The 20,278-nt window shown below is 35.2% G+C and overlaps 1 protein-coding gene across 1 annotated transcript in view; it reads left to right on the forward strand.

Annotated features, from left to right (window-relative positions):
• ADAMTS19 (ADAM metallopeptidase with thrombospondin type 1 motif 19) overlaps positions 1 to 20,278 on the forward strand; it is a 135,106-nt gene that overhangs the window by 58,833 nt on the left and 55,995 nt on the right. The window contains exon 8 of the mRNA XM_048292123.1: positions 11,293 to 11,398. Within this exon, the coding sequence (XP_048148080.1) occupies positions 11,293 to 11,398 (106 nt within the window). The remainder of the gene's footprint in view (positions 1 to 11,292; positions 11,399 to 20,278) is intronic.

The raw sequence follows: 20,278 nt of genomic DNA on the forward strand, positions 1-20,278 counted from the left end.
AAAGAGAGTGCCCCATTGAATAATGGGGAAAAAAGTCCTAAATATTTTCTTTAAGTGGGATCTCAGCAACAGTTAAATATTCACTTCCATATCACTTTTAAGTTGAGCATATCATAAAAACATGAGGAACGTTTTACAGGAATTACTCAGGTTGCAGAAAATGAGGAAATGTTTTACTGTGCTGAAGCCCTGTGTATCAAGGAACAATTTTATGTTTCTATAACACTGTGTCATTTCCACAATGTTGGTATAATAAAATAAGTTGCAAAAAAAAAGCAAGACAGTCTTGTTTCTTGCAGGAACAAAAATAGGTCTAAATAATGTATTATAGGGTGAAAATGATGTGAGTGATTTCACACTGGATTGTTGCATATGGGATGGTAGCAACCATCTTCCAGGAAGAAGGCACCAGAAATTAAATTACAGGAGAATCAGCTTAATAGGATATGAAGGCTGGAATTTTTTTAAGAGCAGGAAAAGAATCAGTGATATATTATGAGTAGATCAAACCAGTAAGGGGAACTGATGTTACACAAGCCTTGGAAACATATTCAGGAAAAAACATGATTTGATGGAATGAGACAGGAGGTGAATTCAAAGGCGTTGCAATGTGTGTAGATGTACAGAACATGGGGGCAGCTTTAGCAGCTGCACATTTTATGAATGTGATGAGAACTGAAATCCCGATGTCAGGAAGGCAAGAAGAGAGATGAGCACCTGGGTGAATATTTTCACTAGTTGGACATAATTCTTAATTAATGCTAGTATAAATTTTACTTTGTGATGCTAATATATTTTGATCCAAGTGTATAGAGTTGTAGGCTCGTAGTATTCTAAAATACCTTAAAGTGAACTCACATGGCACAGCAGTGGAAGCAGTTCTGACAGCTAATTGTACCATCTTGTGTTCCAGGGCTGCATTTAGTCATCATATTTTTTATGGGGAGAGTCAAATTTTTTCAGAGGTGGAATCAGAGACAAGAGAGAGTTGTAAACATACAGCATTTGCATTGAAGTAGGAGTGCAATAAATATTTTTTTCTTTTTTGTTTTTTCTATTTAGAAATAACAGAGGACATTAAATCTTGACATACGCACTTAAGTTTGAAGGCCAGCACAATTTTTTTAAGGTTACAGAAGTGCTGTCAAATTTCCATTTAGAAAATAAAGGCTACCTCAGAACTGATCTTGAAAACTAGAGTAACTTTAAAAGCCCCTGTATAGTTCCCATGGAAGTCTAAAACGTACACTTACATCAGCATTTTCATAAACATGCTGTTTCTGTGCACTGTGCTTCCTACTTCTTAAGCCAGGGCCCATGACATCAAATGATAAGACTGCTTAAAAAAATACTTTAAAAGAAAATGTTGGGGTGTTTTAATGTCTTCCAGACATTTAATATATTTTTAAATTGACCAAACCTTTCCATATGTTTTTTTAATAAAAATATGCTTAAAATAGTGATTAAATTAAAAAAAAGGTAATTTAAACGACTGGCAGCAGCAAGAAAGTATCTGAGAGCAAAGCTGTAACAAATTATTAGAAAGAATTGTCTTCATCAAATGAGGTCAGTTTCTGTTTCTTAATGGTAGCAAGTATTCATATTGTGATTTCTTATACTGTGGTATTCTTGGAAAACTAAAATTTCACTTGCCTTTTTGGCAAAGGTATCTCCCTTTGAATTCAGACTAGAAGCTGTTGTTCCTGCTTTCCCTTTTAAAGTCATACCCTAGCAGAAGCTTCAGTATGTAAGCCTCCAAAACATTTTGCACAATTATACTAGGCTACAAAATGAACTTGTTCTCTCTTTTTGTTAAAGTTAACTCTTTCTAAATACTTGTCCTAGTAAATCTATGCCTTCTATTTCTTACAAATTTTTGAATGGACAAATACCAGATATAAGTCATCCAGCACTAATCAGGCTGTTTAAGCGTGGAAGATTTGTTCCCGTGTGTCAAGTGTTTAATTTCTAAAAAAATGTTCCAGAAAGAAAAATGGACGTCTCATAATGCTTTTTTCCTCTTATCTGTTTTTAAAATGGGACATTAGTTTTTAAATCATCTGAAGAATAATTTGTCTCTTTAAAGAACTTCACAGAGAATTTTTGCTTTCAAGAACCCCTCTATCGTCAAGCTTTTGTGTGGCACTATTAAACACAGATAACCACTTACGTGTTCCAGATGTTCACAGTGGTCCCACTTGCTTCCTGACAGTTTCAAGAGCTATTATATGCCCTGACATAAGATTAGTTTCCAGCAACTGAACAGAACTTGACTCAAACTGAAAACAATAAGGAAGAGAATATGTTTTAGAAAAGGCTAGTTCTGTATGTATGCTGTATAGAACAGTATTACTTCTTCTTCTATCTTTGAAAGAGTATCCTCTGTGGAGAGTAATGAAATGCACAAGGGTCAGAATTCTTTGACCAGGCTCTGTTATGTATTGCACATGAGGAGGGTTTCATGTTTAAAACAAAATGTACTTATCTGAAGACATTTGATGTTAATGTGGGATTTTGATTTAGCAGAATGATACGGCAGCATACTGAAATCAGTGCAAGCCATTGTATAGCCATTACAATATACAGTGGGATCACAGTACAAATCTCAGTCTCACTATTGGCCCTCATATGCTCACTGTCATGATGCTGAACATCCCCCGGTGCTGGGAAAGAACATGTGAGTTAAAGTCAGCTCAAGCCCATTGCTCTGTTCACAGTTCATTTTGTCAGTTGTTCAGTTTTTATACAGCTCTTTTGGGCTGAGCTACATATGCACTTACCCCTTGCTGGGGTGGCTAACTCAAGAAGCCATTCGCACTCTTTTGATTAACTCAAGGATAAATATTTACACAAGCAGTTAATCCACTGAACTGATACAGGCATTTATCTAAAGCTAACTCTCCAGTCCCTCTTGAGTTCAGGTTTTTTTTTGCAGCAGCTGTGGTCAGTCACTCCCTTCATTCTTTGTTCAGTTTCATAAGTACATCACCCTTGCCCACCGCATCTCTTTTAAGGGTTTACTGACCAAGAATCAAAAGGTTGGGTTTTTTTTTTTAATAAACAGGTTTATTTAAGAAAAGCAGATGTGGAAAAGAAAAAAGGGAGATGGACTAAATAAAGATAAAAAGAGCAGAAAAAGAAAAGTGTATATATTTATGTACACAGAAGTGCAGAGACAGTCGAATAAGTTGCAGCCATCATAACGTGCGCCTTGTAGCACTATGCAAATGTAGGTGTCAGTCTGGACTAGTGGTGTATATGATCACAAAGGTAAGGAAGTAAAAGGTAAGTGTATGCTTTGTTTTACGTATTTCCAAGTCATTGTGATGATCCATTCATAGCAGTCTTTCCTTAGCTTCTGTGTTGAAAAGCCTGAAAGACTGCAAAGCAACATTGTGACATTGCCCACCTTGAAAGAAAATGTAATTGTAAAACAAGTTGGAAAACAGAAAGCAAGTTCTTAAAATTACCTCCTATGGTGTACTCCACTGTTCACGGTCATCATCTCATCATTTTGTAGAATAACAAAGGGTTTTTTTAGTGTACATAAACAGTTTTGTGGTAGGAAGCAGGCCCAAACTCATGATCTGGGGCATGTGATAATCATTCACAGTAAGCAGTGTGTCTGTCATGTCTGTCCAATGCATCAGTGAAAAGCATATCCTCAAGATTAAGTTATTTATGTTTGTATTTGGTAAGAGCTGTTCTCATGCTAAGCTTCTAACCTGTTGCCAGCTCTTTAAGTAACAAGCTTTCCCTTTACTAAGAGAGCCTCATTCAGTTTTGTTGCCAAATAAGCGAGGTGTCTTCAAAGTCACATCTTACTTGATTGTATACAGCAGTTCCATGAAGACTTCATAAGGCACTCTTATAATTCATCAGATAATTTAAGGACTGAAAGTGCTTATTGCATAAGTCCTAAAAATAGACATTTCTACTTCTGTCCAAAAGTTTAATTTTTATATGTAGCTCAAGATTCTTATTAATTTTCTATGCCATGCAAAGCAAACATCTAGAAAAATTGTTCATGAAAATTATGCCATGAGGAAGTTAAAGTAATGGATCAAACTATTTCAATTTCTTAGAAGATTGAGTTACTTCTTAGAAAGGTTACATTTGGTTTTTCTTTCATGTTGGTAGTATGAGAAAATAAGAAGCAAAGAAAATTTTTATTACATAAAACTTCATATCCAATTTTTCATATTTTCTTCTGAGCAGAATGATTTAGGTCCTCTTCAACACTAATTATATACAAGCTATTCAAGTTGGGTTTTTTTTTTCTTTCTAGATTACAGAAGGAAGGTTAAATGAGGAGAAAAGGAAGTTGTGACTTTCTCAAATTTATGGCTTTCTGCTTTTCATTTAACACTATGCAGTTTTCTTTTCCATTTGAGTCTTTTCCTGTTCGTGCATATTTTTATGGAAAAGTTTTCCACTTGGTGATGTTGCCTTTAATAAAAAAAGGGGCAATTAAAAGACTTCAAAAGTATACTGACTGTACTCAGTGACCATGTTACAGTGTTTTATAGCTTTAAATATTTTCCTTTAAATTTTTAAGAATTTTTTATATGTGACTTATAAGTTAAAAGAAGACATGGGAATTACTTGTCAATTTTTACACTAGAGGAAGGTATCCTTGAGTTCAGAGCTTCCTTGCTTCATAAATTATTTGGAGTAGTGGTGGCCTGCATATGCATTCATATGATTTGAAGCATTCTGGATAGTTCAGTATAAAACTGACAAGAAGAATTGTTCACAGATATCAAGATACTGAAAAGGAAGTGAAAGAGAAGATGGAAGTATAGACAAACTAATGCATATGAAGGAAAAAAATTAGACTTTAGCCTATATGTTTGAAATCATGGGCTTTGCTGCCACTCAGGAAAGAGATCAGAGAATGATAAGGGGCAGTTCTCCAAAAATCACTGAATTTTTAGGTTGGAAGGCACCTCTGGAAATCATCTAGTCCAATTGCCCTGCAAGAGCAGGTTCACCTGGAGCGGGTGACTAGGAACCATGTCCAGGTGGGGTGTAAATGTCTCCAGAGAGGGAGACTCCATGACCTCCCTGGGCAGCCTGTTCCAGTGCTCTGACAACCTCAATGGAAAGAAGTTTTTCCTCATGTTGAGGTGGAATTTCTTGTGTTTTGGTTTATAGCCATTGATCCTTGTCCAGCAGTTGAGCACCACTAAAAAGAGTCTGGCACCATCCTCTTGAAACCCACCCTTGAGATACTTATATTCACTAATGAGATTCCTTCTCAGTCTTCTCTTCTCCAGACTAAACAGGCCCAGCTCCTGCAGTTGTCTCCTCATAAAAGAGAAGCTCCAGATCCAAAGTCACCTCTGTGGCCTCCACTGGACCCTCTGCAGTAGCTCCTTGTCTTTCTTGGAGCCCAGAACTGGACACAATACTCCAGATGTGGCCTCACCAGAGCTGAGTAGAGGGGCAGGATCACCTCATTCAGCCTGCTGGCACTGCTCTTCCTAATGCATCCCAGGATCCCATTGGCCCTCATGATCAGCTGAGTAAACAGAACATTAGGGCTGACTAGGAAAGAACAGAAAACCACAGAAAAATCATGATGTTGCTCCTCTATTTGGTACTACAGTCTTTTTGACTATAACCACTTCTGTCTGAAAGACTGTAGTAGAACAAGAGTAAGTGAGGTGTGCAGTGGGCTATAAGATGTCAAATAGGTGTAGATGGCTTCTGCCTGAGGAGTTGCTAAATTTGCTATATCTTCTCAGTTGGTCATTGCAATTGCTGACAGAGGTCTGGGAAGGCATAAATGACTTTGAATAGATGAAGAGAGTTTTGTATTTGAGTTAGAGTACTCCCTCTGCAATCTTCATAAGAAGAGAAATATGTACTGTTGTAGGCAACTACACTCTGGAGTTAGTTGCCATCACATGGTATGGACCCAAGTAGATGCAGGTAAGAAGGAATACCCAAATTCAGAGGATAAGTACTTTGCTGACTATTAAAGTTGACAGTTGAGATGCAGCCAGCCTTTAGCTCAGGGCATCCGTACATCCCTTGTCAGCCAAGGCCAGGAATGGGCAGTGGGGGAAATTTACTTATTGTCTCCTCTGTGTATTCATCTTGGAAGAAATTTTTTCCATGTGGGCTTCATTTTAGAAGAAAATTAGTATCTTCCAGCACTTCTGCCATCCCATCCCTATATTAGCATCTCAGTTGCCTGTGGATTCTTCAGAAATTACAAGAACTAAGAACCTAAAAATGTATAAACACACATTCAGAATTTATTTTTGCATCTATGGCATACACATATGCTCTCCATTTTTAGACTTTTTTCCTGCTCTTAGGATTCAAGTGCGGCAGTTTGTTTCAAGATGTACAAGTAAGCTTAATAGTCTATTCTGAAACATAAAATCACATACTTACTAGTACCTAAAAATTAGTGTAGTTATTGATGTTCTCCTGAAAGCATGGATTTTCTAAAATGTACATAAATCATAAAATAACAAAAGACATGAATAAAATTTATGTTACATTTGGGAAAAATGCAACAGAAACTGATTTGAAGACATTTTTTCTGATGTCTTGCATTGATGTGTATTTGTAAAGATGCAAGACACACATGTATAGGTATATTTGTCCTCACTGTTATATGTCCCACTTTAAAAGAGAAAAATAAATATTCCTGGGCTTTGCATTTTGCATTTGAGATTTCTGATTGTTAACTGTCTTGTTTTGATTACTAACATGTTTAAGAGCTGCTGATTCACAGACAACTTACAAGACTTGTTTTTCCTGGAAGTCATCTGTGACTCTCTTCAGAACATCTTGTGCTAATTAGACTTTGAAGTGTCGGCTTGGTGGAAAACTTTTTTCTTAAGAACACTTGCTTCTTAAGAAAAGCATCTGGTTTGCTAAAAAATGTAATTTTTTAGATTAATAATAAAGTGCAGTTAAATAATGGGGTTTCTTATGCTGACAAGCCCATTGATTTGCCAGTTCATTCTAAATGTATTTTAAGTACTTTTTACTGTAAAATATTTATTTGTGAATCAAAAGCCAGATGTACTTGGGCTTTAAATTATGTTTCTATTGTAGTGGCTTGTGAGTTTTGTGCATCAGTGATAATTCAAATGAAGATCATGCTATTGGAAGTTATGAATAAACACATAGCTAATACCATGACAAAAAAAACTTTAATGTGTTGTGAAACCAAGGAAGTTCAGAGGAGAAGAAATTTAAGAAGGAAAAGAAATTTAAGAGGAAAAGAAATTTAGTAAGTAATTTGGGTGATTAGACTTATAGAATATTAGCTCTATTTTTACAGTGGCTCACTGTAAAAAGAAAAGTAAGAACCATTTTCTAGCCTTTTAGAACGCATTATTAGAGTCATACCTACTTGTTTTATGGTCACTGTAAGGAAGACCAATGATTGTAAGTTTGACTGCATACTCTTAATGTGATTCTGTTTGGGGTTTTTTTACTGTGGAGTTTTTGTTCCTGGGGGGAATGCTGACAGCAGCCTTTTTAACACAGATAGTGTATTTATGTTACAGGCAGCTGGCCATGAATGAGTAGGTAAAGCTAACAGACTTGTTCAGATACTTTACACTGGTTAAGTGTAACATCCCTGTCAGCTGAACTAGCACTTTTCAACAGAGAGGGTGTAGATGTGTGCCTCCTTTGAAAGAACAAGAAGGTTGGCGATTTGATGAGGGTGTTCATTAGCAAACAAGAATATTTATCATAGTTTGTAGAATGAAATGCCCATGTCTATGGGTAGCACTAACAGCAGGAGTAATAAACTACTGCTATCACTTGGGAAAAGTTCTACTTTTCTGAAGCAGCATATATTTAATTTGAATATTTCCATGTTTGATAAGAAAATGTAGTCCCTTATGTGGGGTCTTCTTAGGCATAAAGTTAAGCTTTACTCTTTTAATTGATGTGGCATGTATTTTCTTCTGAATTAACTTGAGAAAAAGTTATCCGCAGAGGGAAGTAATTTGAATATATTGCATTTGACATATATTCAATCAAGATTTTTTTTTGTTTCAAAACGTAGATTTTATCGATAAATAATTGGATCCTTCCTTATATTTTCAGTGAGACGAAGTTACTGATTTCTAGCCAACACTTTTCAAATACTAAGTGTTTTAATTTGAAACAGTGTGTTGAGGCTATGGGGTTCACTAGATATATCTTAATCATAACAAGGGAGCAATTGTTCATTGATTTTTTTGTTTTGGGGGTTGGTTTTTTCTTTTTTTCTTTTTTTTTTTTAAATGTGGATTTAACCTTGGAGCAGTTCCAGATGTGTTAATAAACTACAGGAAGCTGCAGTGAACATAAATATATTTAAAGAACGAATTCTGTCTCTTACTTAATACACAGACAACTAAGCAAGAGCAGCTGCTGAAGTCAGTTTCTTCTTCACTGCATGTGAAATTCATAGTCAAAGACAAGACATGAAACTAGTTCACAGCTAGTAGTTGGCTGATTTACACCCCATAGTTGCTGTTGAATGTGGCTGGCACACACGAGGTTGACTTTGTTTAGTAGGGGAGAAGTCATAAAGCATTAATCGCTTTTGATGCTTTTAGAAATTTCTAGAATCAGTAATCTAAATCAATCTCAATGAAATTTAAGTCTTGTGTTTTGTCTGCCAAATTTATAAAGCTCAAACATAATCAATTTTCTTCAAAGAATTCCAAGTAAGAAAATAATTTTTTATGATATATGAGGATATATATGAGCATTACATGAGTATTATGTGATCAATATATGAGTATTATTGAAAATTTCTAATACTGCTGACTGCCTCTTTTGCAGAACAGGTATAAAACTTGAAACATTCATAATTCTTTGGGAGTAAACGGGGGGGCAGTCAGGATAGTGGACAGGAACTGGTAGTACTCATGTTGTTGTATGGAAAACCTGCCATTTTAGAGGTCAGAAGAAAGTTAGGGAACTACTTTTTCCTTCAGAAAACTAGAGATTATCATAGTTTTCTGTTAGTACTGAGCATCACCAGGAAGAGGGAAGTTTGGGAATTCCCTCTCTGTAGATTCCGGCAAGTAAGTTTTATCCAACTGAGAATACCCATCAACACTGTCATGACTGAGCTCCAGATGGCAACTAAACACCACACAGCTCCTTGCTCTCTCCCCACACTGTGAAATGGGAGGAGAGAATTGCAAGGATAGAGTGAGATAAAAATAGTTTTGTAATTGAAATAAAAATAACAGTAATAATGATAGTAATAACAATGAAAAGGAAAATAACAGAGATAAGTAAAAGCTAAGAAAGACAAATGATGCTGCTAAAAACAATTGCTCATCAGCAACCAACCAAAGCCTGGCCAATCCCTGAGCATCAGCCCCCTGGCAACTACCTCCCTAGTGTGTTTGCTGAGCACAGCGCTGCATGGTGTGGAATATCTTGCTCAGCTGGGGTCATCTGTGTTGGCCGTGCCCTCTCCCAGTGTCTTGCCCAGCCCCAGCTGTCCTGGTGGTGGGGTGGTGTGAGGAGGAGGAAAGGCCTTGAATCTGTGTAAGCACTGCTCAGCAACAGGGAGCACCTCCCTGTGTTATCCGCACTGTTTTTCACACAAACCCAAAACATAGTTCCTTACCAGCTACTGTGAAGGCAATTAACTCTATCACAGCCAAAACTGGCACAAGAAGAAAGGTATTTTGGAATGTTTTGCATTATAGTAAAGGATCACTCCCAGCACTTCAAAATGCAGTATTGGGTTTTGTCTTTGGCAAGAGTGATTTTTCTATTTTGTTGGAGCACTTCTTAAGTTTGCTGATGATGGCTGAAGTCAGGACCCTGATGTTCACTTCCGGTATTGTTACCAGCTGTACTACTTCGAACTCCAGCATTAAAAGTCTTTCTATCTTTTTCAGTTTGGTCATCAAATCTTAGAAGAACATGCATACAGTTGTGGAACTACAAGGCACAAAATGATTTTAGAAATATTCTTGTTTTTATTTCAGCCATTGGAGCATAACATTTTTGAAATAAAACATTACATTTCAGAGCATTTCTTCTCTTATTTTTATTCAAGTTCGTGTCGGTGATACCTACATTTAGCATAAGGTCTCATTTGAAGGACTACATTTTTTTTTTCCTTTTGCTTTTTTTTTTTTGTATCCCAGATGGCTATTCCCTCTTTTGGAAACAATTAGTAAAAGTTGAAATAATATGCCTTATTCAAATTTAATTTATCATTGTTTTGTTCAGTCCTGGACAACATTTTTTTGTCAAAAGTTCTGTGTCCAAAAGCTTTCAGCCAGTTCTTTTGAGGGCAACACTGCCAGAATAGTGATCGGGTTACTACTTGTGGGTGAGGTGTTGTGCTCACAGACTGACAAATACTTGGACTGTAAAAAGAATGACTTATTTTATTAACTTGGAATGATAATTATGACTAAATTTCAAATATTACTTCAAATATTCAAATCTCAAACATTTCAAACTTGACCTTTATGTGCAAATATCCAGCAAACATGCTGAGCTGGAGGGCACCATTCAACTGAAAGGAAGTTCCTGGGAAGAAGGCCAAACACTTGAAACAGTGTTTTGGTTGCTTCAGATTTTCAAACGACATGTGATGACTATTGTCCCTGCTAAATGTGTTTGTGGTCTAAAACCCAAATTAAGCTGTGCATTCCTCAAGCTTTTACAGTTATAGACACTCTACTTTTAAAAGCTGAACTTGAACTCAAAACCCTACCACTGAAGCTTCTTTGGGTTTTTTGGAAACTAAGGTGTTATGTAGTAGAGGCATTATAGCCTCCACAAATATGTTTGACAGGCTGCAGTCTCCTTCTGGGACATCTGACTCTTCTAAACATTTTTAAAACCACTAACATGCTGAATGCTTTGTCAGTACTTAGCAGTGATAAGTGTAGGGACACAGCTCTGTGCTTTGCACTCTGTTCTTCTAAGTCTGTCAGAGGAAGCACCTGTTCAAACTTGTGCTCTATTGTTGTAGACATCTATTCTCATTTACAGCAGTACTGACATTCATACATGTGTTCTATCACATCTCGTTAAGGTACCGAGCAGTGCTTTTAAGGAATGCATTTTCTATACATTGCAGTCCATGTAATCATTACTGTGAGGTAATATTACCACTGGTTGCAAAATGAGTAGGTAAACCTTTGTCATATCTGTTTATATACTAGGATGACTCTGACCACAACAAGACTGGGTTTCAGTCTTGTTTGGGTCTAATTATCCCATAATATGTAAAGTTAGTGATAACTAAAAATAATTGAATGTGGTGGTTGTATTTCCTAGGTATAGCATACCTGAGTGGAATGTGCAGTGAAAAACGAAAATGTATAATTGCAGAGGACAACGGTCTGAATCTCGCTTTTACAATTGCCCATGAAATGGGTCACAAGTAAGTATGTGGATATTAAATTCTAGTATTTGTTTGCACGTAATACTAGTACAATTTGACTAATCTGACTGTGTGCTTCAATTTTTTCTTTTTTCTGTAAGGAAGGGATTTAAATGAAATGAAAAATTTGGAAAATAGTGTTTCTGTTAATAATAATAATAATAATAATAATAATAATAATACTACCATGTATCTTTATATAGTATGTAGTTTAAGAAAATGTTTACAACTTGAAGTAATACAAAAATCTTTATAGCTACAAAATAAATAGATTAACTGGAAAGACTGCCATTGTGTAGAGGAAAAACAGGTACCCCAAGATGTTTTTTCTTCTCTGACTATGGTGTTGTGTAACAGACCCAACTCCAGCAATTGCTGCCAACGAACATTTTAATGAGATCATAAGTTGGAAGAATCCTTATTTAGTTTGGCTTTCTCAGGATAGATCCCATTAAAGTGTAGATAAGTCATTGGACATTGCAATATTAATACTGTTTTTCTTCGCAGAAGAAGAGAAGGATGGCAAAATGAAGGTGAAGGAAACTGTCCTTCACAATTGGGCTGCATGTTTTAACTCATTCAGTGTCAAATATTTTAACCCAAAGTGAAAAATTCTCATTTTGCAATAATAAAAACTGTTAATAAAAGTTGATTTTCATTCTTGGCTTCACTACTTGTAAAGAAAAAGAAATAGAACATGCTTATAGAAATAGAACATGCCTATAGAACATTTCTAACTGAAACAAAAGGGAGGCATGTATTTAGCTGTCATTTTTGTCTGCAGTGTCTGTGCCAGGTAGCTGTGTTTTTGTATTATAATGTCAGTTTCAGAGAGACAACAGAGAGGGATGTTCTGCTAAATGTGTGGTTAGGTATCTTAGGACAAGCACTGAATTAAAAGTGACTTGGTTTAAATTAGGACAAAGCTTTCTGAGAATGGAGATCCTAGCATCTAATGTTGAAACATGAAGTTAGTTGAAAGAAAAAACCAGAATTTAAAATATTTCTATTGATTTTTTTTCCCCCCGGATGCAAAATAAGCAAATGCAGAGCAATCATATAAAGATTGACACAAGTATAAGTTGCTGCATAAAATTGATCTTTCCTGTTTTTTCTTTTTTTTTTTTTCATTTTCGTAACTGCAGAAAGCAACTCCTGGTTAATGTAAGCCAGCCTGCTTGCATGATAGTTGCAATAAATGAAAGACTTTAAAAGGAATATTATTTGTGTTTTGTAGCTACATACCATTCTATTTCTATTTTTTGCTGTAGTGTTTGCTGGTATTAGTAGAGGGAATGGGTAGAGGAAGACTTATTTTCTGTTCCAAGTATAAGAGGAAAGAAACAATCACTGAATATGATCAAGTTCACTGGTGATATGATAAGTTCACTGGTGGAGTAAATTAGAAAATTGTTTGAGACAAGTATGATAATAACAGATGTAAGTACTACTTTATGCCCAACACAGTAAAAATATTTTTAGAGAATAGAGACCTTAACAGCAGAATCACTGTATTTGAAAAGAGAGACATCTTGATCAACAAGAAATGTAACATTTTATGCTTCCTGAAAAATGCTGATACATTAAATTCTTGCAAAGCTACAAGTGGTGTGTTGATTGTGCAATAGCAAATTTGAGAATGTGGGTTACTGATCTCAAAAAGCTTATGTAGATGCACAGTTGTAAAGTTTTTGTCTTGCAGCAGACAATCAAACCTATCTTTGACATGCTAAGGTCTTCTAGATGCCAAGCAGCACATGAAACAAGGTAGACAGAGAAGCTCACTGGTGCTGTTAGCAATTCTTCCAAGGCTGCAGGACAGGCCAGGCTCTATAACCTGTGTTATATTTGTTTGTGAACTTGAAATATCTTCATGGCTTTGCATTGCTGTTGGACTTTGAAAGAGAAAGGATTTTGCAGGAACGTAAAACTTAAATGGCTAATACATAAATCCTGGGGGAAGAAAAGTTACAAGGCTACATATGAAATTTCAGAGCTTTCAAATCCTTTCATACTAATTCAAATAAACTCAGAAAAACAAATCATGATGGTATCCCAGCCATCATAGTCTCATAGTAGTAATGGCATTTGGATGTCCTTAGAGACATCCTCACAATTCTCTGTGGGTAATGTAATAGATATTTTTAAAAAGTGGAAATAAAGAATAAATCAAACCTTGTGTCATTATGAAAGACAGGATGTTGATTGAACCACACTTTTCTTCAAGAAATCTGAACTCACGAAGGCTAGTAACAAACGAGATAGTAAATAGAAGGACTACCACAAAAATCAAAGAATAGGTAGCCAGAGATATATGTGCAGCTGCTGGGGAAAAAAAAAAGAAAAAAAAAAGGGGATCCTCCAGTGTAAAAGATGCAGAGGCAGAAGGGCATTCACCTTAATCCCTGCTTCATTATGGAGTCAGAGTCCTTAGCTGTCACAAATGGAAATAGAGTGGTCTCGCACCAAAGAGTGTAAGGTGGTATTTTAGAGACATTTGTTTTTTCTGCCTGTTTTTCTGACTGTCTCTGTTTACCAGCCAGGCCCTGGCAGTTGCAAAGAAGACACTAGAAGTAGCTGAACCTTTGTGAAGAGACAATATAAAAATATTTGAAGACAAACATTTGAATGTAGATCCTATTGGAAAGGACTTCAGCAGATTCAAACATATCTAGACTATCTCTCAAAGAGATTTGTCTTGCTCATTCTTAACTGCCTCAGAAACAGAGTTTAAATGCTCACCATACAGACCAGTCACAAATTGTTCTTCTTTCAACACATCATCTTTTCTATAAAATTTTCACTAACTCTTTTTGAATCTTGAAGTCACTTAGCTACTACCTTGTTTTTTTTGTGTGTAATGTCTTTAACCATTCTAGTTGCTCTTGTGAAGAGTCTAGTTTAGCAGCATGGAAGCAATAGCTTTCCCAAAGACTTTGCTTCTTGAAGGATAAAGAAAAAAATTGTATTTTTTTCCCATCTGTACAACAAATATTATTCTTGCCCATAAGTTATCATACAAATAGATTCAAAACTTACACAATTTAGATGCTGTTGATTTTTGTTTTCTGAGAGCATATACAAACAAAGTTGTCATTGTATTAATGAATATAAAGTTCTGATGCTTAACCACCCTTTAATTGAAGAAATTTTTCCTGATATCCAACCTGAACTCCCCTGGCACATCTTGAGGTCATGTCCTCTTGTCCTGTTGTTAGTTGCCTGGGAGAAGAGACCCTGATATTGTGTACTTGTGATACATGGATGTTTATTAAGCATTGTGTCGTTGGTTTTTTAGTTTTTCCAATTACAACAGAAATATTCTCAATGAAATACAAAGGCAGACTAAACCTGACTTTGCAATATGAAACGTCTTTGTTCTAGCCTTGTGTATCTGAATGGAGATGATATTTTAATTAAGTCAACAATTGATTTTTGAGCTCTGTCTGTGTAATCAGTCATTAAAAACTGTATTACCTTACATTAATTTTTCATGGTTTAGTGGGCAAGTTCTTTAAAAGTTGATAATCTCTTGTTCTCCTGCATCCATATCAAAGTAGACTGTGTTCCACAGTCATAGGCTTCTTCAATCAGCTTAAGGTCTTACTGGGCACATGGGTGTATCATTCCAAACTTCAGTGGCCTGAAAATTGTACTCCAAAATACACTTAAGATTACAGGTAACAGAAAAATAATGAAGTCTGTTACATACTTAGCATTTCTGTTTACTCTTACTCAAAACTTATCTGGTATTAAAAACCATAAAAAAGAAAATTAGTTTTGTTGGTCCAGTTCTAGTCACGGAAAGATCTTCACTTCACACATCACTGCAATGCCAGGCAGAAATAAAGCATCACAAGCCTTTTGCTGGTAGCAAGACAGCTGAAGAAAGAAACAGCTCAGGAAGAAATGAAGCACTGAGACAGGGAAGAAGCACTGCATCAGCATTTTAGTAACTTTGAAAGATATGGTGATTTTTTACTTGAAATTTAGATTAGTCAACCGTTTCTCTAGCAAGGTATTAAGAGTCGCATTTCTGCCAGGCTATACTGTTTCAGGATGGATTTGTGTTAGATTTTCCTTAGGATAACATTTGTAAACTAAACAGTTATTAACTGGGCAACATCCTACAAAGGCTTAATTGATAATCTAATACATTTAAAAGAGCTGTGAAAAAGTTGGCAAAAGATCAGTGTCAGTGGTTTTTTTTAACAAGAAAACTATTTTTTTTAGCTCTTCACCCAAGTATGTAATAGCTCAAGAATGTGGCATGGGTGTCATATTTGCCAGAAGCAAATGCTTTTCCTGTATTATATGATTTCTGTAAAAAACTTTCAGCAAGGGGCAATTTATATTTTCATGTTTTGATGCTAAATACATCTGTCACAGCAAAGCTTTAAATTATTTATATACTTCAGTCAAAGGACCGTGGCATCTTTGTCTAGATCCAGCATCATGGAGCATGGTGGTAGAAGTATTGGAGATACAGAGGAAAAAACAGCTGTTCAGCAAAAGCTGCAAAGTCAGCTGGACAGTAGCATCCAGTGTATGTTAGTTTCCCTATACTAATACGCATGTGGTACTTTTACCCAATTAAGACTGAAAATGTAATCTGAATTGCCAACGTTGTGGAGAATGATTTATGATTCACAAAAGAGAAGTCATATTTGCAAATAGTTATATATTTTTAATTTTTCAGATCATCTAATAATTAACAAGAAGATTGAGATTTCCTTGTTCAGTAGATTTTCCTTTGAAGATAAACTCTTTTCAAAAGAAATAATGTTCTACCTTTTACCATCATAGTTTTTCTGTAGCTGGGTCAATTGCCTTTCACTTTCAGCTAAATAATTAATTTACAAGTTGAAATGTGTCTTATCCCATTTATTCAATGATCTGTGAAGCCCGCATATGTTTTAAAGGACATAGAAAAAAATCATACAACACTTACTATTTCACTAACTGGGATTTAAAAAAAACAACAAAAAAAATTTTAAAATTAAAAAAACCCCCAAACCAACATATAAAAAGCTTATAAAAACTGCAGCTAATTTGGTCTTTTTATATATTTTTCTCTATAAAAATGGCACTGTGACAAAACACTTCATTGAAAAAGTACAATAAAGGTACTGAGAAAATAGTATAGCTTCTGTCTCTGTGTCTCTTAGTCACATAAGGGGTGTTATTTTCATTTATCAAATACATCCTCATGATACTGCAAAATTTCAGATTAGAAAAATTGATGTAAGCTTTTAAACCTTGTAATTTCTGGGTCCACGGTTTAACAATTTTTGATCATTCTAGCATACTGTTGGACAAAATGATGACAAAAAAGAAAGCAGTGGAAATAATAAGGAAGATAACACTATTATTAATAATACTTTTAAAAGAAATTTTTATTTTCAAGGTAATATAATTTGTTATGTTTGTGATTTATTTCACAGAATGGAAAAAATATGTAGGATAAAAATTGTAGTTAATTTCCAAATACTGTGTAGTAATCACTTTTACTAAAACGAATTTTTAAACAGATCAGATGGCACCATGATCCCATCACACATCACAGATACAAACTGCCTACTGCATTCAGAGATTGACTTTCTCCTTCACAAAGGGAAAGTTTTCTAGTAATTTTCAGTCTCTCCTGAGCTTATACTAGTAGTATTATACTTGATCTGCAGTTTATGCTCATCATTCCTTTGTTCTATATATGACTCGGAAGAAGTAGCTCTTTTAGTATTTGGGAATCTATTTATTATAGTGAATATTCTAGTGCTGGATCCTTGACCACTTGCTCTTGCACTTTTCTTAATCCATCTCTTGCTTTCTAATCTGTCTCAGTGACTGGAAAAATCTGAGCAGTACTAGTTCTCTTTATTTAATTCTCTCATTTTTTGTTTACAGATAAGCCTAAAGTAATTCTCCACATCTATCTGAACTGACCTAATTAATTGCGCCTATATCAAGTTTTTGTTACTATTTGATCTTTGTCCCTTCTTAGCCTGTTTCTGGTTTTAGCATCATTCTTGTTCAGCTGCACTACTTGCATTTTAAGTGTAATAGGATGGTGACAACCATCATCTGCCATTTGCAAAGCAAAAATAAAATAATGAATAAATAATAAAAAGCTTTCACCTGGAAGCATATGGGGTCACTGAGCAAATTCATGTTGTCATGAAAGTAGCACGTCAAATAATTTTGATGTCCTACAGTGAGGAGAAATATAAAATAGCAACGCAGACCTAGTTCTTCCAAGAAGGTGTGTGCATAACCTTATTTAGCTTATTTAAATATAGAATAATGACTGAGGATCCTCTGTTGAGGCTTAAAAGAGCTTTGATTTTGTAATACTTCACTATGATAAGGTCAAGTTAAATTATAATACTTAGTACTTGTTCAGTATGTTGACACTGGGAATGCATTTTGAATACAAGAGTATAACCTATTCCCTAAAATGACATGAGAGATGCTGTTGTCTGATTCCAGCTGTACACATATAATTGCAGTAGTTAATTGCAAAAGAATTGTTTTTTAACTGAAATATTGAACTAATAATTTTGTTCTACATTCAGTGGCCTGAGTTCTTAATTCTGATTTCCAAACACAGAGAATTTAATGATGTTTCTTTCTTTGTACTATTCCTAGTTACTTACTAAAGATTTAGGAAAAATGATTCCAACTTTATACATGATATCACTAAAACCATAAATAATCTTCTAAAGAATTTTTAGAGGGTTTTTAAACAAAAAATTTTTTTTCAGTGGACTTGGCTGATACTGTTAGTGGAGTTTATTGGACCAAGGCTCTTTGCCAAAATAATTTTAAATTGAGATTATTAAAATATAGTTTAATTGCATAGTGTGAATTTAAATGTTGCTAATATTTTACTTAGGGAAGGCATTCTATAGAATGCGTCCTACTTGTGTATTTTATCTGCTATATACAGCCCTTAACCAGAGTGGGTAAAGCATTTTTATGTAACACTGAATAAATAACACTTCTGTTCTTAAAAATATATTTTATTTCTATATATAGACATGGTGTACTGGTTAAAGTACAGCACTGTCTTCTTTGTTAATTGTGTTTTTTCAGGCTATTACAAAGTTACCCTGTAATCCCAAACTCCTTTGTCTTCTTCCCACATGCACATCGTGTTGCTTTACTCTTGTATGAGGTTGAATGATCACAGCTGTGGGAGAGAGGAGAGGGGGCAATGTGCTAAGTGCACAGTACATTCTATAGGAAGAGGCAGAACAGCACCTTACACAGACACAGTTTCTGTGGTACCTTTGTATTAGTGAAAGGATATAGTTGTCATGGGCAGCAAGGGAGGCTAGAAAACACCATGACCGCCACTGCAAGCATTGAATATTATTATATCCTTGATTGTTAATGGAGAAGTAGGTACACATGCTTACATTACTCATTCTCTTGTAAATAAAGCAATGACTGTTCATCTTCTTTTTTTCACCACACACGAAATGAGAGAAATGAAATCAGAAGTCAGTTCTGCTGCACATTGACTTTTATGTGGTCTTGTAATTGATACTAGGTCAGATAAAAATATGCAGCCACTACCATTCCACAGAAGAGATCAAAAGACCTTACTGAAGAAAACATTTCTGAGAATGTTTAAGAGCAGGTTCTGTTGCTTCTGTAGCTTACTTCTCCGATATTGTCTCGCGATTTAGTTAAATGTTGTTAACATACAACCTGCATTTACCTTTTGAATAGGCATTTTTAAATGCCTATTCATTCAGGTAGGCAAAGTCTTCAATACTTGTCTTTACTGTTTCTGGATTTTTTTCTGTGTACTTAATTTGGAGGTGAAGAGAATTGAGGAATGAATTCCATTGGATTAGTGCAGATATTTTGAACTACAGTTGAATGTCAAAGCAGAACAGGAGAAGTGTTATAAAAATATGGGCAGCTGAAGTCTTGGATGATTATTAGAATTAGGTTTTTTACTCGTGCTTAAATAGCTGATATACACAGCTGTTACAAGTCCAACAGTTTTTACTACTTCTTACTTTAAAACAATGTTTTCCTCAGAATTCTTTTGCTAATAAACTTTACAAAATGCTTCTGTGGTAGTAGATTGGAAAAAGTGGGTACACTGATATAGGTATGCAGTGGTGGCTAGTGTAATTGTTTTTTCAAACTGTCAAGATCATGATTCAGCTCAGCACACATTTTTCTGGATGACTTTAGAGAAAGACTATTTTGTGAAGTCTAGCTTCAAGAATTGCTCTTCAGAGTGAAGAGAAATAATAATTAGAAATTACAGGGGTTTTGTAATTTTCATTTAAAAAAATGTTTTAAACATATAAATGTGTTAATTGCATTCTGCATAAATGGGAGCCATCAATTGTATAATAAATTTTGTCAAGATTTTGTGTTGTAAATGTTTTAGTTTAAATCCTACAGTATATGTGATACTGACAAATGAGTACTTTTAAACGAGTACTTTTGCGCTAAGGAAGCATATAACTCAAAGAGCTATAAGCAAAATTGATTTCTTATGTAGTCCACAAGGTTTAGTATCATTAGATTTTTTGTGTCTTCCTCCGTAGTTCCTACAGTTGTAAATAACTCCGGAGATAGAGACATCTCAAATTCTGCATGTGAGACATGCAAGGAGAATGTAAAGCAAGTGCAGAGGCACTTCTGTGTAAATGTTTTGTCCCATTCAGGTAGGTCAGGAAAAGACAGAGGCTAAGATGAGAGTCAGACAGATTTGCTTGCCTCAGTTATACTGTTTACAGATAGCAAAATATCCAATTTATTCAGAAGCCACTGTTCCAGAGCTCCAGACTGTAGGATGTACACATCAGTGTAAGACACAGAGCACTTCTATAGGCCCTGCATGATATTTCAATT

The sequence above is a fragment of the Corvus hawaiiensis genome, chromosome Z (assembly GCF_020740725.1).
Source record: "Corvus hawaiiensis isolate bCorHaw1 chromosome Z, bCorHaw1.pri.cur, whole genome shotgun sequence".
NCBI lineage: Eukaryota > Metazoa > Chordata > Aves > Passeriformes > Corvidae > Corvus > Corvus hawaiiensis.